Here is a 25,924-nt window from a genome sequence, read left to right on the forward strand (position 1 = left end):
GCAATCCACACTTGAGGAACAGAGAGATCAAGACCAGAAACGAGTGTGGGAGAAAGAGCATCCTCAGTTCCCTGCTCTAATCCCTGCCTGCAGTTCACCCCGACCCTGCTACTAGCTGAAAGTATCTCTGATCCAGCGACCACCATGTTCCAAGACTCTTAGTGGCTTCTCACTTCCTATCAAATAATTAACAGCACACCTTTGCCTGACATGCAAGGGCTCTCACCTGTCCACTGACTGCTCTTCCCCTTTGTGCATTTCGCAGTCTTGACAAAAGAAAACTTTTGGGTTCCTCATCTATGTCTCATACTTTCTCTCCTCCACATCTGTCCCCGTGGCATTTCTTGTACCTGGAATTCCCCACATTTTATACAGTTGAAATGCAGTCTTCTCTCTTTCCATCTGCCTTTCTCTTATTTGTTTACCACTTTTACAGTGGTTACTTACATATGTCCCACTTCCCCTACAAGACTGTAAATACATTCGTTTTTTATTCATTCATTCATTCATTCTACAAGATGGGTGGTTTCTCTGTGTGAGGCATCGTGCTAGCTCCTGGGGACACAGCGGTGACCAAAGCCTGCCGTGTCCTGTCCACGTGGAGCTTAAAGTCCAGTGGGGAAAACACATAGACAAGAAAATGAGCAAATAAACACAAATTACAGTTAAGTGCCATGAGAAAAGCAAATTAAAGGCTGTGTGGAGAATGGATTTGAGGGCAGATGGCTGAAAGTGAGGACTGTCTTGTGAATATGTATGTCCTCCCCACCCCTAACGAGATTCACACAGAATCTTCCGGGAAGACAGTCTCAAAGAATGTTTGCTGACTGACAAATGAGGATGCAACACAAGAAAAACCATTATTTAGAAATTCAGCCTCACGTTTGGACCCGTGGTCAGTTCATGGCGAGAAGACAGTGGTTCTTAAGTGTGAAGTTGCTTATCAATCACCAGGGAACTTTGTTAAAGCGAAGCTGCCTGGGTGCAAACCCCAGAGACTGTAGATCAGTAGGTATGATGTGGGGTCCTGGAATCTGCATGTTATCAAGTTTCCAGGTGATTCTAGGGCAAGTGGATGGGGACCACACTTGGCAAAGCACTGTGTACAGTACCTGCTGTATCAGCAATGCCTACAGATTGCATCTGCCGGGACAGCAGGCAGCAGAGCTCAGGAGTAAGGAGCATAGACTCAGGAGCCTGACTGCCTGGGCCCCAGCTCTGTGAAGCCGGGGGACCTTGGGGGCGATTACCCGAGGCTGCTATGCTGTAGTGGGAGAGTGCGTGTGAACTGGTACCAGGGACAGAGCCGCCCCCAGCCTTGTCTCATCACCTGGGATTCCCTTTCTCCAGCTCTTTTCGGATGATCCTCTCCATGAATTGGAACACACTTCTCCTATAAGTTATTATTTTTTCATTGAATTTGAAGATGTTGATTGCGTTCTATTTTGGGCAGAAAAAAATGTAACATGAATTTTTTTTAGCACCACCTTGTGAAATACACAAAGCGTTATTAGGTAAGAAAGATTTTTCTACTTCTAGGCCATTTCTGAGGACTACATCATGAATACTAGCTCCACTGTAATGAAATCTTTCTTGTACCAAGTATAACATTTAAAAATTTTCCGCTTTCAGTATAGGCTGCAAGCCACCATTTTCTTTCGGCCATCATTAAAGAGATTGACAATAGAAAAGCAATACGACCTCACTATGGGCATTCGTGAACTCAGAGATGGGATTATGTCTCCATCTGCCCAGTGATTCTGTTTTGTGTTGGTCCTTGGGACCTTTGTATGCAGTATTGGGGCAAAGTACAGAGGGACCAATATTTGCAGCCATGTGTAAAAATAAGGAGAAAGAGAGGAAAACAGAGACAGAGATAAGACAAAATTTACGTAGGTGATTAAGGAAGAGAGAGAATGAGTTGAGACAATCCTGGTGTGATTTGTGCTGGCTTGCACGGTTTAGAGAAAACTCAGAGTTGAAATGGTTTCACTTGGCTTTTTTTTTTTTGAAGGAATCTGTTTGCGGGTTGTGTTATCTTGACTCTTCTGAGTTTTGCTTGTTTTCTGGCTTTCTGGAAGCCAAGGGACAGAGCACAGTTTACTTGTGAACTCTTCCCCAGTTGCTAGGGGAAAGGGGCTATGTGAGCAGGACAGCATCTCTGGGCCCTCCACTCACTTCCTCATTCCTGGCTCCGCTATCAGGCTTCTGGCTGCAGGAAATGCTTCTCTAATCAGCAAGGGCTATTACTGTGTCCCCAGGAGCGCAAACAAGCCCTAAGAGATTGGGAGGCTGAGTTCACCTCAGATACTTATTTGAATCTTATCCAAGCCTCCGGAATTTCAGTCAGCAAATTTTAACTGAAATCCGGGTAGGAATGACTTCTCGAATGAGATTTGTAATATTTCCTGCTTTTCTTTAAGTCAGAAATGTCATGCATTAGGGGACAAAAAAAGTCTGACGGGGAATTTAAAAAATAAACCAGACTTTTGTTTTCTAGAGGGAAGATATTCATGACATTTGGGATTTAATGGCGTGTATTGGGGAAGACTAGAAAATCCTGGTGTGAGTGAAGGATTGTCATCTACTCCATTCTGGAAAATAGGGCGCTAACATTTTTTAAAAACCACACAAAGTTACCCTTTTAAAATATGATTTCTTTTATGTGAGAATTTTGAGTAGTAAATTTCATTTTTCAAAAAGATATAAGCCTCTTATGACTCTGAGATCAAATTAGCTGTTATTTATTAAACAGCTGTTGTGTGTCAGACACTGAGCTTTATTTCTAAAGCTGACACCAACCTTGTAAATGAGTAATATTGTCCCCACTTTATAGATAACAGATTAGGAGGGAGAAGTTAGGAATTGTGCCTAATGCCGCATGTTCAGAAAATCACTGAATTGGAATTCAGCACTGTCTTTCCATTACGCTCTGCCTGGGTCTCACTTAAAAATAAGCAAGGATCTGGTGGCCCCCAAAGCACTAAAGAGAACCTTTAATTTAGATGTCAGCAGCTCCTTGCTCCAGTAAATTTATTCTAAACTGGCAATCTGATTTCACATTATCTGCTGGGTTAACGGCTTCTACCCAGCGGCCAATTCTTATATCACCCAGAGTCATTTCATCATCTCTTCTTCTTCTACCCTCAAAAATATTGGGACACCCTATTGAATCCTCAGTTCCTGAATCAGATTTATAACTACATATGTGCAGGATTAGGATTTATAGAACTGAAATAAGATATAGGAAGTGAAATTGGCTAGTTACTTTGATTGTTTTTGCCAGTTTCCATATGGTGCTGGGTGGAGAACAAATTGGACCACAGTATAGAAAAGAACAATACAGTGTACTATTGGACAGTAATACGTCTTCTATTACAACTAAGTTCAAAAGTAGGTATAAACTGTTTCAGACGATACATGCAGGAAAATTACAACATTAAAAAGTTTAGCATGTGGAATTGATGCTTTGTGTAATAATACTAAAAAAATTTGGTCATCTTCTTTATAAAATTACAAACACATTAGAGAAAAAATTGTGGACGACACTTATCAGCTTTAAGTGATATATTTAACACAAAGCTTGAAATTTGTTTGTAAATCACACTTTTTGCCAACCTGAATTCAACATGGAGTAATAACAATAATAATAATATTAATAATAGCAATAGCTTACATTTATTGGGCATATACTGTGTATTAGGCCCTGTTTTAAGAAGTATTACTTAATTTAATTCTTCAAAACAAGCCTAGGAGTACCTAGAGTAGATAAGGAGAGTCTCAAAGGATAATTTCCTTAAAGAGTGATCATCTTTTCTCATCATGCCAAACATAATAATTTAATTAAGCAATCTCAGGCAAAATCTAATTTATTTATTCCTACAGTTCTGTTCAAAACTTCATAGTTTTGAAAACTTAGATATGCGTATTTTATTGTAAGTTTTAAAACATACCAGAATATTTGATTTTGGGGAATAGCTATATCCAACATATACAAGGAACTCATACAACCCAACATCAAAAATAGACCCCCAAAGCCTGAGAAAAACCAAAAAAACTTGAAGAGACATTTTCTCAAAGAAAACATACACGTGAAAAGATGCTCAACATCATTAATCATCAGGGAAATGCAAATCACAACCACTGTGAGATACCACTTCACACCGGTTAGAGTGGCTATTATCAAAAAGACAACAAATAACAAGTGTTGGCAAAGATGTGGAGAAAAGAGAACCCTCGTGTGCTGTCAGTGGGGATGTGAACTGGTGCAGCCACTATGGAGAACCGTATGGAGGGTCCTCAAAAAATTAGAAATAGAGCTACCATGTGATCCAGCGGTTTTACTTCTGATTATTTACCTGAGAAAAACCAAAAACACTAATTCAAAAAGACATATGCATTCCAGTGTTCATTGCAGCATTATTTACAATAGCCAAGATATGGATACAACATAAGTGTCCATTGATAGACAAATGGATAAAGAAGATGTGGTATGTATACATACACACAATGGAATATTACTCAACCATAAAAAAATGAAAATTTGCCATTTGTGACAACATGGGTGACTCTAGACGGTATTATGCTAAGTGAAATAAGTCAGAGACAAATGAATACCTCTTGATCTCACTTATGTATGGAATCTAGAAAACAAAACAAAATGAAAACAGATGCATAGATACAGAGAACAAATGGGTGGCTGCCAGAAGGGAGGGCGGGTTGGGGAGTAGGTGAAATAGTTAAAGAGGATTAAGAGGTACAGCCTTCCAGTTATATAAAAAAGTATTGGCATATAATACACAGCATAAGGAATATGGTCAATTATATTGTAATAACTTTGTATGGGCACAGATGGTTACTGGACATTGTGGAGATCATTTCATAATGTATGCAATGTCAGATCGCTATGTAGTATACCTGAAACTAATGTAATATTGTATGTCAACTATATTTCAATAAGAAAAATAATTTATGAAAAAAATCAATGTTCAGTGGTATTTAATAGAATAATTATTAACATAAAATATAGTATCAACATGACACTGATCCCAGAATGACATTTCTAAGGTACAGACTAGTAGACAGGCATCTCCTCCTGACACCTTATAAGTTATCTATTTACATGAATGAGGTGAGATGGCAGTTTTTGTTGGTTTCTTTAATTTACCCTAAAGAGACATAAGTAATAGTTTAGTACTCAAAAGAGTTTTAATAACTATGTAAAATAATTAATAAACTAAAGGGAAACCATCAGTGAGATGAATAACTATAAAATTGATTTACTATGAATGAATTTCTATCACTTCATTATCAGTATTTTCTTTTTAATGAATGCAGTCATAGTCGATGATGCTCATTGCAGAGATTTAAGACTAAAGAAATATTAAGATTTTCCCTTTTGATAATGTCATTTCCTTGACATAGCTTGTAATAAGTATATTATTTTTTGGTAAAATTCCAACTTTGGAGAACCAAATGCTGAGTCTTCACAGGTAACCAGAGTGAGTTCTGCCATGGGCTATTGTTTGGGGAGGGATGACATTTATCAGATATATCTTTTTAGTTCATGGTTCTTTACTTAAAGGTGCTCTAACATCTAAACTTATCTGGAAAGTGTATTATATCAATAATAGTAACTCACAGGCAAATTTAATTTAAACAAGGGTTGAATTCACTGGAAACACCAAAGTGAACCCTGGGTGCAAGTCCTAATTTACTAATCCTCTGTTTCACTCTCCACAAGTTTCTTAACTTCTTTCTCTGTCCTCAGTGTCTTCATCTGTAAAATGAAGGCACTGGACGAGATACCTCTCAAGGTGTATAAAGTACCTAAGGGCAAGAGCTGTACTAACTCAGACTTTTTTTTCTAGAACACTTGATAAAGATAAGTGAATCTGAATTAAATTTCACTGACTTTTTACATGCTAGTAGTTAATTTCATCCCGTTTTTATTACTTTATTGAAAGAAATTGCACAATAGGGTTTACTTTTCAGTCAATAACTCCAGTATTGGATTCAGTTCAGTTCATTAAGCATCAACCTACCTAATCAATATCAACCTAGTCAATCTCCTCAAGTGGGTTCTCCCTTTGTCAGTGCCTTTCTGCCAGATGCTGAATAAACTAACAGCATTCAGGTCACATTTCTCCAAGAATGTGATCTGTGCTTTTATGGGATTGGGGAGCAAAAAATGTGAGATATGATTCTGGGGCATCGAGTCACTGTAATCCCCTTTCATTTGAATTTGTGACATGAATGTGTGTCTATATCAGCTAATGAAAAATTGGGGAAAATTTCGGTGAATTTGGATAGCTTAGTTGGTTGCATCAGAACTAAAGGGTCTGGGATTTGATGTCATAAGAACCCAGGTTTAGGGACTTCCCTGGCGGTCCAGTGGTTAAGACTCCGTGCTTCCGATGCAGGGGCGTGGGTTTGGTCCCTGGTCGGGGAATTAAATCCCCAAAAGAACCTAGGTTTAAATTTCAACTCTGCACATGACATCTAAACTCTTTGGGTGTCAAATTCCTAATCTGTACAATGGAGATGGCGGTACCTAATTAGAGTTTGTGAGGATTGAAAACGAGCGAAAACAGTGCCCTGAATATAGTAAGTGGTTATTCTCACCATTGAAAAGATCTGACTGGGGAATATATCCTCTAGAGAACAGTAAACATAAAGTGGTCCTTTATGATTACCCTTTATGTTTATAGACACTTCAGGTTGGTATTTTATTTAAGACAAAGGATAGTTTTCCTTTTCATTAATTCTTTTAAATCAACTAAAAAGAATATAGAGAGAACAGCAAATCCATGGTTTATAAAGTTATACGTAATAGCACATTAGAGTTGTTTAACCTGGGTGGGCTGCAGTCCATGTTGCTTCTGTTTTGTTTTTTATTGCATCTCAGGCCTAGCACAGACTTTGAAACATTGTAATTATGATTTATTAGCTGCCTAAGTAAAGTGTTATTCATAGTAGCACAAGCACTTAGTGTTTAGATTTTAATCATCATCTTAATGAGGAAAAAAATGGATTTTTTAAAATGTCATCGAATAAAATTCTGAGAGTAAGCTCTAAAATATGAGGTCAGGGTAATAACTTATGAGAGTGATATAGATTGAAATGTGTATTAAAGTTTTTCATGATAGAAAATGGTGACTTTGACACAAAATAAATCTTAGTTTTACTCTAAAATGAAGTAAACATGTTTTTGTTTGATGATAGTCAAAGAGAGTCTTCTCCAAATTAGAAGCACATTCACACGATCCTACAGAAGTCATCAAGATGCTGGGGGCTGAAGCCTGGTCACATCTGGGTTAGACCCTTAGCAAGAATTAGCAAGACCATTCCTGGCTTATCTGTGTTCTCATCTCAGTTTCTTTACATGCCGATGGAGGTAATGGTTGTACTTGCTTCCCGCTGATGGGAGGATCAAGGGAGACATGCTTGGCATGATTTTCATTACTTCTCTCTAGTACATTTTGATTCAAGTACCTAATTCTGAATTTGATTTCACCATCTTTTCTGAATGTCAGTTTTGTTTTTGTTTTGCTTTTGTCGTAAAGGGTTAACCAGTTCCTTGACCTCAGGACTCTGGATTGGACTGAACAGTCTGAGTTTCAACAGTGGATGGCAGTGGAGCGGGGGCAGTCCGTTCCGATATTTGAACTGGTTACCAGGTAGGGTTAAGCTCATCTGATTAACTTGGTGGGGTTAAGCGGGTTGAATTCGTCTGCATTTAACTTAGCTAGGTACCATGGAGACCTTCATCAGCTCACATGTAGATCTCAAAGAGAAGAATTGGGAGATTTCATCAAGTACAGTTTATTTCTCACCTTGCTTTGAAACCTGCCAACTAGATTTGAATACTCTAACACCAAAAGGTTATTCCAGATTTCTGGGAAAAGGACTTGTCTGGAAGGATAATCACACACGTCAATAGAGGACTCTGTTAAAGTATATATTCTCAGAGCATCCTTGATTTGCTAGGTATTATATTCAAAAATTTGATTTTATATTTATGATATATATATATATATAATATTATAATGCTACATAGTATATTCAAAGATTTTATACATATTTATTTATATCTACACACACACTATGAATTTAAGAAATTTAAATTGTTTTGGGCTGGAGAATTTCTCATTGTCTTGAGCCATGAGATATTTGCAATATTTCTGTCATCGTTATAATGATCTGAAGGTCTACGTTGACGCCATTTTCTCCTATTTTTAATCGACTAGAGTTGGATTAAAAATAATACCAGCCACAGATTGTAATACTCCGTACTAGCATTATCCTTCATGAGCAGTTTTGTTGACAGTTTGCAGTTTCGTTGTAGAAAAACACAGGGGATGATCAAGCCTTCAACGGCTTTCCCATTATTTGGAGGACAGAAAATGCTCTGAGCTAATTATTTCTATATTGTTGTAACATAGAGGTAACAGAACATAAAAGGAGACTAGATGATAAAGATGTTTTACGTATACAGAAATTATTCTGAGAAAACAAAAGGACCAATGATGACAAAAAGTCTTCATCTTATTCACCAATACCAACCATTGTTAGTGGCTGCTTAAGGCACTCTGCTGAGTACGATTCTTCACTCCCAACCCAGGCCCCATCCTGTACTAATCTTGATTTATTAGGAAAGCGTACAGGTAAGGATTAGTGATGTCTGCCGTGGGTGTGGGAAAGGACGGGTCACATTTTCATTTACCAGTTCTGCTGTGGAAAATACTGGTGTGGTGTTTCTTCATATGGTCAGACTTCTTTTTTAAAGCCATTGAATGGTTTTTGCATTTGCCTTAGAAAATTAAACTCTCCATTTTCCATGTTACCGACTTATGGTATTAAAAAGAAAAAGAAAAACTTTGAAATAAATAGATAATATTCGGAATATGCTAAAACATGAGAGGGAATTTTTAGAGGCTATACGTTGGTTTAAACTGATTCGATTTTACTATGAAATTTGACTTTCAATGTACCCCTTCAATGCATGATGTTTACAGGGCTGTCACTAAGAGTCAGCTCTGCTTTCCTCTGGAATATGGTAAGTAAACACTGCTGCAAGGGAATATAAGGTGTGCTATTTATGAGTGAGAATTTGATTTGTCTGCTTACTGACTCAGTCACACTAAATTGGAGAATGCCAGTTGGCTTAGTCAGATCATTAGACAATAATAATCATTTATTGGGGGATTAGAGTTTATTCTTTGCTGCTTAATTATTGTAGGCAGATCATTTTATTTGTTACTCAATTTTAAGGGATGATTATTGTAATTTTTTTTTAAAAGATAATCTTTAAAGACTGTTGCTTTTTTTTTTTTTAATTTTTACTTATTTATTTATTTATTTATGGCTGTGTTGGGTCTTCGTTTCTGTGCGAGGGCTTTCTCCAGTTGCGGCAAGCGGGGGCCACTCTTCATCGCGGTGCGCGGGCCTCTCACCATCGCGGCCTCTCTTGTTGCGGAGCACAGGCTCCAGACGCGCAGGCTCAGCAATTGTGGCTCACGGGCCCAGTTGCTCCGTGGCATGTGGGATCTTCCCAGACCAGGGCTCGAACCCATGTCCCCTGCACTGGCAGGCAGATTCTCAACCACTGCGCCACCAAGGAAGCCCTATTGTAATATTTAACCACTTGCATTCTGAGAGTTCAGTGAGAAAATTGAGAGGTCTAGATTCTGTGAAAGTGAGGAATACAATTGGAATATTAATGAGAAAGGAAAAGAAATCTCCTTCCTTATTAAACCAATTCCTGAGAAGTAGGTGCAAAATTAAATCACCTTCTGAAATAATATGAGAGTTTCTTCAAATGAAAATTAGAAACCTTGTGGAACATTAGAAGTTGTTATTGTATAAATTGTTCAATCAGCCTTCAATTGAGTACTTACCAAGTAAAGCATCTATTAAAACACATCTACATTTGAAGTGAGGATATTTTACACAAATGGTATAGAAGTGTGAATTCAAATATATAACTATAGTAACCATTTAAAGACAAAGAGTTGATATATTAAAGTAGGTATTGGTGTTCTGTTGATAAATAACTGTATTACTATGATTTACCAGCTCATATATTAAATAATAACCGTTAGCTGTAAAATACATTATTGTTTCCGAAAATTTCTTTCTAGTACTGGTACCTTATCTGTTAGTTCAGTTATACTGGAAGTTTGGTCATACTATCAACACATTTAAAAAACATCTTTATCCTTATCACTAACAATTTTTTCTTTGTGTGCTATTCAAGCAACTTCCAAAAATTTTTGACAAAGGCTTTATGGAGCAGGTGATGTGATTCCCATCTTTCGGGAAGGGAAAGTGTGGTCCAGGTCCAGGTTGTAAACATGTCAGAGGTCACAAAGCAGAATCATTGGCAAAATGTGACTCATCACCCTGTCTTCTCTTGTGAGATGGAGCAAGTCTTTAGAGCACTGGTTTCAAAATCATTTATTAAAGTGGTGGAAAAGCATGAGAAATGTGGGTATCGATGCATGTATCGATTGCATTAAGAAAGTTGACTTGACCTGGTTCTTTAATCAGTTTCCAGTAAGCAATGAGATGAGAGGTTAGCTGCTAAAACTTTTCTTCAGTAGGCTGAGTTGAAAATCTTGAGAGAGAGTCTGAGCTCTGGGAGTTCCTTCTCTTTCTCCTCCCATTGCCTTCTTTCCTGCCTCTTCTTTCTAACTGGAGAAAGCTTTCCCATGTCCAGAAATTCTCTGGCTGGTCCTCACAGTTAGCTTGACTTAGGTTTTTGGGGAGGTATCGACAATGTTGAATATGGCTGATTTGGAACATCGTGTATTCTTTTGTTATTTACCTCCCTATCATACATAAAATAACCCACTGTGAAGATTGTTCAGGGTTTGAGGTTTAGCTTTATCGTTTGATATTGTGGGGAAAAAGTTATTTCAAAGAAGTAAACTTATATAATCAACATTTCAGGTATTGGAATGATCCAACAATGAGAAAGCAAATAGACACGCAACATGTCTTTTGCTCTGCAGGCAGTAAATATTTATTTGTGAATGTGTAGCAGAAAGGGTGGGGATCCATTAAATGCCAAGGATAAACACACGAGGCTCTGGGGGGTCTATCTACTTGTAATTCATATAATAGTCCCACTTTTATTTTTTCTTTTCCCCAAAGGAAGTCCATCAGCAGAACCAGGAAAAAGCTGTGTGTCACTAAATCCTGGGAAAAGTGCTAAATGGGAAAATCTGCAATGTGTTCAGAAACTAGGCTATATTTGTAAAAAGGGCAACACAACTTTGAATTCTTTTGTTATCCCCTCAGGTAAGTGATCTATTTGATCTGAAGTGTATAAAATATTATAATTTAAAGATCAAATTACAGTCTAGTCCTAACTGTAGGCAATGACAGGTTTTGTTGATCATTTATGGTATCAACTTAATGATATTCCTACAGAATGTCTTTTTGTTGGTTGCTAACCTTTCCTGAGTGTTCTGGAGTGTTTGGGCATGAGCAAAGCCTTTGACACAGCATTAATAAAAATTTTATCTTCACAGCTGCCCTATGAGGTAGGTATTATTATTCACACATTTTAGATGAGGAAAAAGATATTCAGAGGATATAAAAAACTCGCACATGTGACAAAACTGGAATCCAAGCTAGGAAATCAGTATCTGAAAGGGATGTTTTTATTATGTCCTCACTATTTAATGGCCCATCTGGGCGCCAGTGTTATTTAGTTTAACATATACACTGAAGTCTTCACCAAAATGGAATAAAACATCCCAGAAGTAGTCACTGAATTTTATATATAGGCTAGACCAGCGGGGAAAAAAAATGCAATTATGCTCTCTATTATAATTTTATAGAAGAATTAAGCTACTAAGCCCAGAATGCATTTTTTTCTTCAAGTTGACAGAAAGCAAACTAACTAGTGATACATTTTTTTCACCATCAGCTGTTTTTGGAGAGACACTTAATACTTAAAGGTCATTTATGTATGTATATATATATTCTGCTTGGAAAATCTGACAGCGTGGCATTCTTTACTTTTTTTGCTCCTTGACTTTTAAAAGCAATTTCATTTATTTTAAAATATGATCGACATGGCTAGAAAGTCCAAGGTACAACATGATAAATATTAATAATTTCTTCCAGTTCTTACTTCAAATTTGCAGTTCCTCTCTGAATAACTGTGTCTGGGTGTATATTCTTACCTAGTTATTCTATGAATATATGAATAAATATGTTTGTAATTCTTTTTGTCTGTTTTATACAAATGGCAGTATATGATACACTTTGCTCTACTTTTTTCACTTAATAAATATTTTGGGCATCATTCCATACAGTACATAGGTGGCTTCTGCGTTCATTTTTATGGCTGTACATTAGCCATTGCAGGGAGAGACCATATTTTTTTTTAACCAGTCCCCTATTAATGGAACTTTAGTTTACTTCCAATTTTTTATTATTACAAACAATGCCACAGTGAGTTACTTTATACATATGTCATTTGATGTGTGTGATTATTCCTAGAAGTGGAACTGCCAGATCAAAGAGTGGGTGTGTTTGCCATTTTAATGGATACAAATATGGCGGAGCTCTCCAATGGATATAGATGAGGGTCCCATTATTGGGTTTGATTATACTTTACAGGGTCACCCTTATGGCTGTGGGCACGCCTCAGGGAGACCTCAGTCATTTTTGTATTTCATCTCCTCTATTCCTCCCATACGAGAAATGGTACTGATATAATCCTTCCCTCTTGGAAGAGCTCATATAATTCTTCTTCAGAAGATTTGGAATTACCACTTAGGGGATGAGGAGAATGGTGGTTTTATCATATCTGAGGTAAGGAGACGGAATTCTGTAACTTGGCCTTGTTCCTTAACCCCCCAGTTTTAGTTTCCTATCTATTAAGTGGAGATACTAACACTTGTTCTTCCTGTGAATGTTTGTTCATATTGTCAAGCACTCAGTCCATTATTCTTATTTCTCTGCTATGCCTGTTACTGAACCAAACTTGGGTCTGCTGGTCTGCGTGCAGTAAAGCCAATCTACTGACACCGGCTTGTGGTGAAGGGAATTGCAGGGTTTATTGCAGGTGCCAAGCAAGGAGTCCAGGGCAGCTAGTGCTCGAAACACTGAACTCCCCTATGGGTTTCAGGAAAGCATTTGTAAAGGCCAGGTGAGGGAGGTGGGTTGCAGGGTATGTGATCAGCTTGTGCACAATTCTGTGATTGGTTGATGGTGAGGGAACAGGGCAGTGTCCCAGGGGTTAATGTTATCAATCCTTAGGTGCCAACACGCTCATGATCATCAAGTAGTTAATTTCTTCCATTTGGTGGTGGTTTTAGCATCTGTAAAACAACTCAGGAAATGTCCATCAGATACTATTATCTGGGTACTTCAGAGAGGAGCTACAGCAGAGGATATGGGGGAGGGGGTCTGTCCCAGGAAGGCCCCCTAGTGTCCTGCTCGGTTACATGCCTTACTTGCTTCACTTGCTAACTTTCACTTCCCATTGGTTTTTGAATTTCTCTATACTTCCTGGATTAATCATTCTATCTTTTCTATAAACTCAAATAAACCAGAGCGTGGAAAAGCATATCAGAGTTAGGATTATGAAGCATACATTATTGGTGACTCTCTCGGACAAGGGTTCCACCTCGTCCCCTGTTTGTCTTTGCAATGCCACCCTGTTCGTCCATGATCCCTAGGTTGCTAGAGCTACACTGTCCAGCTCAGTAGCCACTAACCACATGTGACCACTGAGCACATGAAATGCGGCTAGTTCCAACAGAGATTTGCTGTGAGTGTAAAATACACACTGGACTCACAAGACATAGCATGAAAAACAAAAGTAAACGATCTCATTATTTTTTAATTGATTACATATTGATATGATAATATTTTGGATATATTGGGTTAAATATGATGTATTGTTATAATGAAAGTTACCTGTCTCTCTTGAGACTTGTATTTAACATGGCAACTGGCAAATGTATAATTCCATACGTGGCTCCCATTTGTAATTCCATACGTGGCTCCCATTTATAATTCCATACGTGGCTCCCATTTGTGGATTATGTTATATTTCAGTCAGACAGTGTTGCTGTACAGGAATAAGCCACTTTTTGTGGCTGCCCCAGGGGACGCCTCTTCATTGGTTGTTTTCATGTTTTGAAATATTTTAAAAGTGCATCTGTTTAGTTTTTGAAGCCCTCAGCCTGTGCTGGCATCATTTTCAGCTTCTTGAGCAGCAAAATTAAAATATCCCACAAGAGGGCTCCAGAGTGATACTAACCTGTTTTCTTTTTTTTTTTTTTTGGTAACCACTGGAACTGTATAGAAGGAATAGATTTTCTAAAAATATGCATTTTTCTGTTATAATAATACAGTGTTTGGATCTCAGGACTGCCTATTTACTTGAATGACTGTACACAGAATCTTGAGCTTTTATACAAAGGTGATGCAGACATTCCCAGACTTTGAGAGACTATGGAACTGATACATGAAACGGATAACAAAGGTGCCCTATACTGAACCTTTACTAAGGCAGCACATTTGAGAACATTTAGTATCAAACTTCAATATAGAAATTGACATTCATTTGGCAATATAGTCCCTCTTTAAGCAAGATATATTGCTCAATTGCTGTTTGATATAATATCCATAAAATAGTCATAATAAGCTGTTGTATAGTAAGTATAACTTCAATTCTTTTTCTTGACCAACGATTCATGACACTTACTCTGTGCCAGGCCCTGTGCCATTTCAGGGCCTATATGAGGATGAATAAAGCGAGTCTCTTGCCTTCGAACGTTGTTACTGTCACTTCCCCTAGCTCATTACTGTCAGTGCATGTTTGTAATGTATAGTCAAGGTCATGAAATTTGGCCCTGACTACTAGTAGCAATAATCAGGACATTGGTCACTGTTACTCGTTTGATTAAATAAACATTGTTGTCGTATTTGTAATTTACAGTCGTATTATCTCAAGTGCAGAAGAACGCAGTGAGGATGGGTAGTTTAATATTAGTACTAGTATTAATATTATTTACAATTTTTTACATACATGGATAGTTTGGTTCATGTGATGTGACTGGCCCAACATCACACAGCTTGTGGCAGATTCAGATTTTGCCTGAAAGACTTTGGAATCGAAGTCCCTGTGATTTCTGCACTGTTTTGTGTCATCTTTTGAGAGCAAGTCCACGGCAATGGGTTAGTTCAAAGGCACAGGTGTCCGGCTCACACTGCCATGGTTTCAGAAGCTCCTCGGTGACCCCCCCTCCTGCCCCCCACCCATTCTAGGCCCTGTGTCAGCACGTCTTTCTCCTGCCTGCCTTGTGAGTCTTGCCCATCCTCTGAGGAATGGATGGCTTCCTAATGTCTGTAGAATAGAGGTAAATTGAAATCTTTTGAGGAATGAATACATTATATGACAAAGCTCTCGTGCTTCCAGTATTTATAGAACATGCTTAGGACAGGTCTGCCGATGATAAAATGCAGACGAAATGAGACCGTCTATTGTATCTTACTGTGGCCTTGTTGTAGGTACAGTTGAAAATAAGAACAGATTTCTCATCTGGCTTTATTTTAAAATGAAAGATGACTTCCATATCATCTTTAGTCTAAAAGCAAACACAATCTCGTCTATCTTTTGTGACTACCTATGCCAAAAAATGGAAAAATAAATATTAGCTATATTTGCCTATGACTATGACTGTTTCCTATAGAGAATGATAGAAAATATTATTAAATTAAAAAATTTTGAAAACAATAAAAAAAGCTCCTTTTAAATGTTTTCCAAACTCTTTTTTTTTTTTTCTAGAAAGTGATGTGCCTACCAACTGTCCAAGTCAGTGGTGGCCGTATGCAGGTCACTGTTACAAGATTTACAGAGAAGAGAAGAAAATCCAAAGAGATGCCTTGATTGCATGTAGGAAGGAAGGCGGTGACCTAGCAAGTATCCACAGCATCGAGGAATTTGACTTCATTATCTCCCAGCTGGGCTATGGTAAGAACTTCATCTGTAATACACTTGATTCTCATCTTCCTGACTTACCACCCATCTTTGGAAAATTTAATCATAAATGTTCAATCTAATAATCTAATAAATTCAAGTTAACAATTCAATGGACAATTTAGTAACAAATATTAATCATGCCTAAAATATTAAAATTATGTAACAATTTAAAGAATTTTTACCACTAAGAGAACATTTGAGTTTTTTTAATATGGAATCAACTTATGCATAGTTTTAAAAATCCTGTGTTTCTGTATATAATCTGGATTCAGAGCAGTCTACCTTAAATTTGTGAACAGTGTTTCACTAGTTGGAATTAGTTATGTGTATGGACGTATTTTCTCTTTTAAGGCCCATATTTTGTCTCACAGGAGAGGTCTCTAAATGAACCATCTCATCCTTTGAATTGTATTTTCTTTATTAATCTAGCTAAGGCTGCTAGAACGATGAGCAGAGAAAGAAAGAATTTATTTGACTGGAGTGGTTAGATGGTGGCCTAATTGCATCTCCATTTTAGGACTATAAGAGACAAAGAGAAAATGTAGTAACTAAATATTGTAAAGTTTTAAAAGATTGGCCCTATCAAAAACATTTAAAAAGTGAGTAAAACGAGTTGGGAATGCTTATCCTGAAGAGGAGGAGGGCGAGGAAGGAAGTAATGATGACGGGCACTCAGTGGTACTTGCTGATTAAATGATGACCATTTTCTGCTTCCACTTATGAGACTGCAGAATAGCTGGACCTTTTCATTTCCAGAGAGCAAAACAAGAGGAAATGGATGGTGGTGATGGTGGGGACTGCTTCCTGACACTTCCTGCCTGAAAATTGATAGGCACGGGGATAGGGGAGAAGAAAAAAACAATGAACAAATAGATGAGAAAAATAGAGTAGTCTCAGAGAAAGATGGAAAATATCCCCAACACTGCTGCTCTGAGTGCCAGTGCTGAATGGAATCGTTTCTCCTTCGCTCTCCTCACTGAGTTTGGTAGGGTGATGATGATATTCTGCTACAGCCCATAAATAATTTCTTGATTATTCTACATTTACCTATCCTGGAGCATCTGGACTACACGATAATAATGTAATCAGAACCAATGTATTTGAATAATATCATGACATAGATGGCATGATACTTATAGTAGGGAATAAAGTTTGCAAGTGAATCAGTGGAAAACACATTAGTTAAGAGGCTGTAGGGCTAACGTGCAAATTTTGCTCTACTTTATATATAATATGGTCTAGTAATAGGAGAACCTTATATATTTATTGCTATAGTTATTTTGGGAGTTTGGATGACGAAGGTTGCTTTTAAACTCACCTGGAGAATTAGTAAACTTTCACTATGGAAACCTCTTTTTTATTATTGATAAAGATTTATTTATGTAAAACAATACAAATAATATTGATAAAGGTAAAGGAAAGTTATAAAATTAAAATCATTGTTTCTAAGTCAGAAGCCTAGAAAACCATTTTTTAGCTAGTTGAGTTGATATCTTTCATGTTAATCATGGAAATACAGTGGATAAATTGGGACCTACACATATAAGTTATGACTCCATCAACAAAGACAGCTTCCCTAACATTGATAAGTCCGTCTAACAACTTTATGCTCACATCTTATATATTTTTGGAGGATCAAGCTTGTGCATACAAAAGCTAGAGGGGGAGAACAGTTTAGTGAGAAAAATGTTTATCAGAATCTCTTAATACTTTATTATAATTGTGGGACTTGGGAGTTTAGGTTTTCTTTGGTCTTGAACCTAAAAACCTTGAGGGGTACATGAGGTCATTTTGGAGCCTATATTTGCTGCCCAAAGAACATGATCTGCCAGATTAAGTGAAAGGAAAAGGGATCATCCTGGTAATGCCATTCATGTTTCTTGGTGCATGAAACATCTGCTGGGACTGGCACCAGGCCAGTCAGGGACTTCTCCAAAAGCAAAGTTGAGTGACAACTTTTAGGAGGAAGAGACTAAACCATTTAGGGAAATTCCTATATGATGCGGCATATTTCTCATTTTCTACTACAACATCATCTTTACAAACTTTTGGCAAGTAATTTAGTTTAACTGTTTAAAGAACATATGAAACTTAAATAGATATTGAATTGTGTAGTCCTTCAATTTTTAAAATATGGAAATGTGTATGATTTTAGCCATGAGACCTCAGGCCTATTTTGTCCCATTTTTACTTATGATATTTAGAATTCTTAGAACTAAAACTACTGATAAATCAATAATGCTCTTCATAGAATTTTCAAAACAGAATGATCATCTTTTATATCTATACCTGGTTGTTTTTATTTTAACTTTTGTTTGTTATTTGGGTTTTTCTGGTGTTTCACAGAGAAAATGGTGGCAGATTCATTCATATACATAGACTGATAAATAAGTGCTAAATGCCAGAAGACAGCCCAACCCTTCAGTTTATATATCTTCTCACTGTATGGTTCATTTTCACTCCTATTACAGTGATTAAACTTTAACAGAAGCACCTAGAATGTTCTTGATGACATCATCAGTAAAATAGGAGTGGTTTTTAATTTTTATTATTTTAAAACATTCATAAGATTTAATAGTAGTCAAATAGATTTATGTATAAATAAGCTACCATATTTCCAGCACCATGAGTGTGGTTGGTATGGTAAATTATTTATAACAAAAAAGCAGCTTCACAAGATAGAGGGTAAGGATAGATCTACTTCAGTTTCCGTTTAACAACTCCCAGGAGATAGAATTTGCAGTAGCACAACAACAGAATATAGTCACATTCACAATGTGAAGAATACATTACACATTTTAAACTAAAATTGACAACATAAAATGTAGTTGACATCTCAGTCTACAGAGGTAGATCCGTTTAAAGCTCAAGAGGATGGTCTTTCATGCTAGTGATAATATCAAGGGAGCTGTTGATAAAGAACGGGTCTTCCTTTCCTGATAACCTTCTGATGTTTAGAAAGAAAAGTTTGGGTAAATGACTTCTGTGTTTTTCTTCCTGTTTAGAGCCAAGTGATGAGTTATGGATTGGCTTAAATGACATCAAGATTCAAATGTACTTTGAATGGAGTGATGGAGCCCCTGTAACATTTACCAAATGGCTTCGTGGAGAACCAAGTCATGAAAACAATAGGCAGGAAGACTGTGTGGTGATGAAAGGCAAAGTAAGGCAACTTTAGTTACTGATATCTAGCAAAAGCCACAGGGAAATTTTCCTTCTGTCTCACTTATTACATACGATTGTTTCCATTGTTTCTATTCTACTTAATTGACATAGATCAAGGTTGAACGAGAACTCAGATTCAGTGTTTTGAGTCTCTCTCAATTGTCTGGCACACCCAAATTCTCAAGAGGACTAGAAAAGCAACAGACAGAAACTTTCATTTCAAAGATGAAATTAACCAATAACCAACGCTCATATCATTCCTATGCTTGGTTCTAAGTTTGTTTTTTTTTAAATTTTTATTGGAGTATAGTTGATTTTCAGTGTTGTGTTAGTGTCTACTGTACAGCAAATTGAATCAGTTATCCGCTCTTTTTTAGATTCTATTCCCATATAGGTCATTGCAGAGTATTAAGTAGAGTTCCCTGTGCTATATACAGCAGGTCCTTATTAGTTATCTATTTTATTTATAGTAGTGTGTATAGGTCAATCCCAATCTCCCAATTTATCTCCCCCCTTTCCCCCGGATAACCATATGTTTTCTACATCTGTGACTCTGCTTCTGTTTTGTAAATAAGTTTATTTGTACACTTTTTTTAGATTCCACGTATAAGTGATATATATTTGTCTTTCTGTGTCTGACTTACTTCACTCAGTATGACAATCTCCAGGTCCATCCATGTTGCTGCAATTGGCATTATTTTGTTATTTTTTATGGCTAATATTCTGTTGTATATATGTACCACATCTTTTTTATCCATTCCTCTGTCGATGGACATTTAGGTTGGTTCCATGTCCTGGCCATTGTAAATAGTGCTGCAGTGAACATTGGGGTGCAGGTATCAAATTATGGTTTTCTCTGGGTATATGCCTAGGAGTGGGATTGCTGGGTCATATGGGAGTTTTATTTTTGGTTTTTGGAGGAACCTCCGTACTGTTCTCCATAGTGGCTGCACCAATTTACATTCCCACCAATGGTGTAGGAGGGTTCCCTTTTCTCCACAGGTGGTGGCACATGGTTTTACATGACTTGATTAATCAATTCAGAGCTTTGGTCCTACTTTTAGCTGGTTGCTCTGAGTGGATGGAGACCTAGATAGATCTACTCTGGGTCCAACAGCCTAGAGTCTGTGCTTGGAGAGCTACAGCTTTTTTTTTAGGTTACAAAGAGGTGCCAAATATGAAAAAATGGCTTCCATGTCTTAAATATCACTTTAGCGACTGAAGTATATCTTCAAGTAATCTTTTGTTAATAGAGAATGAAGATGGTGGTTAAGAGGCTTGGTTTTGATGCATGGCTTATTTCCTCATTTGTAAAATAATAATAATAATCGTACCCAGCTCATATGGTGGGTATAAGGATTAAATGGGTTAAGGTGTATAACGTGCACTGTGCCTGGCCCAAACTTCCTGTTCAATAAGTATTAGCTACTGTTTTTATCATTGTGGTTGTTATTATGGTGATAAATTGAAAGCTTAAGAAAAGAGTATGTGTTAATTATTGAAAGAATAGGCAGAAGTGTGACCTGGGAAGGGGAAACCAGAGAGCATCCTACTTGTAGGGAACTCAAAAGACAGTATGGCTGAAAGCATGGAGTAAGAGGCAGAGGGGTGTGTAGGGAAAATACTGGCCATGACAAAACATGCATTAGCCTGGGAGTAGCCAAACCTAATCTGCAATTTGCAAATATTACACTGGCTGAAGGGTTGAGTACCAGGTTGTAGTGGGTACGGAAAACATTTTTCAAGGTGTTTAGCAGTTAAGGGAAGGAGAAGAGAAGTCATTTAACGTGAAATCTCTAAGGAAGGCAGAAAGGGTGGAATTTGAAGTAGAGTGAAATATGGTACCTTAGCTCCGGGGGGACCCTCATCAATAGAAATGGGAAGAATAGAGGGAAGAAAACTGGTTTCAGGTGTGTTTTCAGGTTGGGCATGTTGCTTGGGGCCTTCTTTCTGGGTGGCTTTAAACGTACTCAGTTAACTTGAAAACAGCTGCCCATAGGGATGGATGAGGAGGCAAACCTTCTGTTGGGACCATCTCTTAAGGGCTTATGAGCATTTTTCATTTCTCTCTCGATCCCCCTCCAGAGTGGCTTGACAGCGAAGATATAAAAAACATACTGGGGCTACAATCTCTTTATATCTTTGTAGCCAAAGTCAAATTTGCAGTTTCCTGGTAAAACGTCCATTTACCTTTCCTTTTCATAGATGCCTTTTTCTCTTAATAACCTCGAATCTTTATTTCCCTTTTCAGAGGTGCAGTTATGAGGAAATAGCACCAAACAACTGATGATCATTGAGGTTTTTTTTTTTTTCCTTTGCTTTCTGCAGGATGGGTACTGGGCAGATCGAGCCTGTGAACAGTCTCTTGGCTACATCTGTAAGATGAAATCACAAGCCCAAACTCCAGGAATAGTGGAAGTGGAAACAGGCTGCCGCAGAGTGAGTACAGAACGCACGCAGTGGTTTCATATCAGCAAATATGATGTGATAGCTTTATTTTTGTCTGTGAAGGTACTTAATAATAGGGGCCAACTGCTTCACCTTACAGGTAGTGGTAGTCTATGACGCCAAGGGTCATCAAGGACATTTCCAGTGGATAACCTTAATTTGCAGATAGCAAACAATCCTTAGTCATTTTTTCCATTTATAATATTTCTGGTGAGCCTGTTTCTGGTGGGGAGTCTTCTCAGTAGATCCCTGAGGGTCTGGGAGGCAGGAGGTCTAGACTCTAGTTGGTAGTACCAGGTAGTAACTCAGTTAAACCAAGTCAAACCATGCAATCCTATCGTGCTTTATTCTCACCTGCACCACAGTTAGTGATACCTCCCCGCAGGTCTTATCTTTCTTTGAGGTTAAAGTAAGTGATTTCTGTGGAGCTGTTTCTAAAAGCATAAAGAAGCTGCAAAATATGGGGCGTATGGTTATCATTTTCCTGTTTGATCACTGAGTTGCCCATCTTCCTCTTTTTTCCTTTCTCACTTCTCTTGGATAAAAATAAAGTAGAAACTGATTTTCTGGCCAAGGGTGTCAAGTTGTGATCAAATCATAACAAACACCAGAATTCGTGAAACATAATTGAGTACTGAACAATTAAACCATAAAGAAAAATAGAGCAAACACAGAAAGTCATACAATGTGAGAGATAGAAAGGATCTTAGTGATGCTTGAAAACCCCCTTTTAATTTTTGCGTTCTGGAAATTTCAGCCCAGAGAAGTGATAACTTTTTACGAGTCACACAGAGGTAAGGCTAGAACCCAAGTCGCCTGCCAAGTACACTTTCACTGCTGGTTTCACTACCAGTACACTTACATATTCTTTGCCTAATCATATGCAGGTACAGGAGATTGTGTATTATTGTAATCTTCTATAAGTAATAAACCAATCCTCAAATTTTATTACTTCTACACAATCAAAATTTTGTGTATATTTTTTCTGTGAACTGTCATGTCTACAATGATAAAATCCAATTTAATCATTAGGTTAAATAAGAAAAAGAAGAAATATCAGCCAACTGTTTGTTGAGTGTGGTTATTATGCTTTCAATGATCTTAAAAGATAAACATTACGTTTCTAACTAGACAGGAGAAGATACAAGAACTCAGAGATATTAATTTAGCCAGTTTAAAAACACATGCTCTAGGCACTGATTTCCTCAAATTGCTGGAAAGTCTAGAAAAAAGATCTACTTGTCAACAAAGGAAGATAACGTTTTTTTTGTCTGGGCCTGGGTACTTGGTGGTGTAGGGGTATTTCTGAGAATTCAAAACTACAGGCCTTCTGTCATAAAGATCTGGGATTCAGTTTTCAATTCATTGCTACCTGTATGGGAAACCTTGATCTAAGAAATTAACATGAAATGGTCCCAAGTTGCTAATATTCTTGGATGTCTGACAGACGCAAATGTAAATCCTCTTTATACAGAAGTCCTCCTTCCCAGGCTGATTGGGAATCCCACAGATGAGTTTGAAATCCAAAATTATAAAACATACCACCAGGAGCTTAGGTGGTGGAATTAATGGATATGACATTAAAGTGAATGTGTTTTAAAATGCTTACAGAAATAAAAGGTGGAATTGAAACCATGGACCAGCCACCAAGTTTTATGTGGTGTTTTCACATGATTAAATTATAAATATTTTTTATTTCCAGTAAGATTTTTTTGACCCATGAATTATTTAGAAATGTGTGTGTGTGTGTGTTTTCATAGTGGTAGAATTTGCTGGTAGTGATGGGGTTTTGTTTGTGTTTTAGTTTCTAAATAATTGGGAGCTACTGTTGATTTAAATTTCACTGCATTGTGCTCATATAAAGTTTTTGTTGTTATTTGTTGAGATTTTCTTCATTATCTAGTTCATAGTCAGTTTTTATAAATATTCCATCTGTGCTTGAACAGAATGATCTTTGATCTGGGGGTTCAGGGGTCTATATATGGTGACTAGATAAAACTTAACAATTATATCATCCAGATATTCTATATTTCTAATATTTTGTCTGCTTGACAAAATATTCTCCTTGCAATTGTATCAAGTTTTGATTTATGTACTTTGATCTGTATTATATCTTCTTGGTGAATCAGTCCTTCAACTATGTAATTATTTTCTTCATTCATAATGCTTTTTTATCATAAAGTCAATTTTAAATAATATTAATATTGCCACAGAAACTACCTTTTGCTTGGTATTTCCCTGGAACCTCTTTCTCCAGCTGCTTGCTTTTAATCATTAATGTGTTGTTATATTTTAGGAATGGCTCTTATAAATAAATATCTACATCTTCATTTTTAATCTAATTTGAGGAACTCTGGCTTTTAACTGGTAAACACCAGTTTTTGTGCATGACATTGGTTCTATTGAACATATTTATTCCATTTTCCTCCTGTGCAGGTTTGGAAGTTATATATTCTTACTCTTTTTTTAAAAAAAATGGTTACCCTTATATTTTTAACATGCATTCCTGACTTGAAGTTAACCAATATCTCTCTCTGCCTCATGAACAAAATGAATGTTAATTATTCCACTCAAACATTCAAAATTTTTCAAATTTTGAAGTAATGTTAGACTCACAAGAAGTTGAAAAAAAGAGTACCGAGAATTCCCCTGTATCATCCACTCCACTTCAGCCAATGACAGCATCTTCTCTAACCAGAGTACATGATCACTACAGGTAGTCGGCATGGATACAATATTATTGACCAAACTACAGATCTTATTACTATTCCATTCTTTAACTTCCCACCGCCAATTAGGTATCTTTGCTATTTGTCCAGGCAGTTAGACCTGGATTTACTGACATTTATCGACTTCTTTGCTCAGCGTAGACTTTTAGCCCACTTACTCCTCTTGGCTTTCCTTTCTTGCCAAAGTAAATCTTTTCGAAGTTCTTTCCCTGGGATTTGGGAGCGGAAAACTCTCTGTCTTTGTTTGAAAATCTCTTGAATTCATCTTCACCCTGCATAGTAATTTAGGTAGGTCATTTTAGAATCCTAGATTGATAGCTGTTTTCTGACAGCACTTTACATATTACTTCATTTTCTCCTGGCCTTTATTTTTGCCATTGGAGTTCCTACTAGACCAAATCTTCTTTTTTTAAAAAGTGGATACTCTGTATTTTCTCTCTGATTGATTTTAAGATCTCATTTTCTCTGTCTGTAAGTACAATGTGTTCAGTTTTGGATTTATTTTATTGGTTCCATTTGGTATTGAGTGTGACTCTTCATTTTGAGGATTTGTATCTTTCCATTCTTGAAAATTAGCAGTCATTAATTTTATTCAGTGTTTCTGAAACTTCTCTCAGGTTGATTTTCAACCTTTTCATTCTATCATTTATATTTTCTATCAATATGATTTTTAAAACATCTTTTCATATTCTCATCTCTCTTCTACATTCAGTCAATTTACTAATCTTTCTGAAACCATATTTTCTATATTTAATCTGGCCATTGAGTTTTCTTTTCTAGAAATTCTTTTTTGTGTGTGTTTGAATCTTCTTGTTCTTTGTTCATAGTATTTTGATCTTTCATCATTGATTCTGTTTCTTCTTTTGTCACTTAAATCATCTCAACATGCTTCTTTTTATATTTTTTCCAGGTTGTTTTATTATGTTAAACTGTTGACTCTCCCTTAAAATGAGACATTTTTCTCACATGGTTTATAATTTTTGATTGTGAATTCATCCCCATCCCATCCCCACCCTGACCCTCAAATGTCATGGTCTTACATGACCTGGATTGTGGAAATATTTCTGTCATGTGGTTTTACATTTTACTTCTCAAAGTGCCTGCAAAATTCTCCTTCTGTAGACTACATTTTATTTTTTATTTTTGGGGCTGTAGATTCTCATACAATGTGGATAGTGTAAAGTTGGGACTGGCACCCATCTATGGCACAGACTTGGTATTTATTTTCAAACAGAAGAATTTTTTTTCTTCCTTCACCCAGAACCCCAGGCAGGTGACAAGAGCCTCTGTCATTTTCTCCTTCTGTGGGTGGAGTTTTCTCACTCTCCTTTCAAAGAGGGGCTACCCTTAGAGGGTATCATCTTTACGCAAGGACTTCAGTTCTATCTCCCTGCCTCAGGTGGACTGATGGCCAAATATCCTAATCTGTATGGACATTAATACCCCAGCCCCTAGACTCTAGGACCTTAATCTTGGTCTGATACATAACTGGGCAACTACAGTCTCAGCTTGTACATTTTCCATTCCAGCTTTTTAGTTTTCTAGTATTTATTTTTGATACCTGGAGATT

At 37.0% G+C, this 25,924-nt stretch overlaps 1 protein-coding gene across 1 annotated transcript in view; it reads left to right on the plus strand.

Annotated features, from left to right (window-relative positions):
• The window catches only part of MRC1 (mannose receptor C-type 1), an 89,874-nt gene that overhangs the window by 22,442 nt on the left and 41,508 nt on the right, over positions 1-25,924 (plus strand). Inside the window, exons 6-10 of the mRNA XM_068562053.1 lie at positions 7,566-7,679; positions 11,158-11,304; positions 15,818-16,003; positions 19,018-19,175; positions 21,506-21,616. Of these exons, the coding sequence (XP_068418154.1) occupies positions 7,566-7,679; positions 11,158-11,304; positions 15,818-16,003; positions 19,018-19,175; positions 21,506-21,616 (716 nt within the window). The remainder of the gene's footprint in view (positions 1-7,565; positions 7,680-11,157; positions 11,305-15,817; positions 16,004-19,017; positions 19,176-21,505; positions 21,617-25,924) is intronic.

This window comes from Eschrichtius robustus, chromosome 1 (assembly GCF_028021215.1).
Source record: "Eschrichtius robustus isolate mEscRob2 chromosome 1, mEscRob2.pri, whole genome shotgun sequence".
In the NCBI taxonomy this organism is placed as follows: Eukaryota; Metazoa; Chordata; class Mammalia; order Artiodactyla; family Eschrichtiidae; genus Eschrichtius; species Eschrichtius robustus.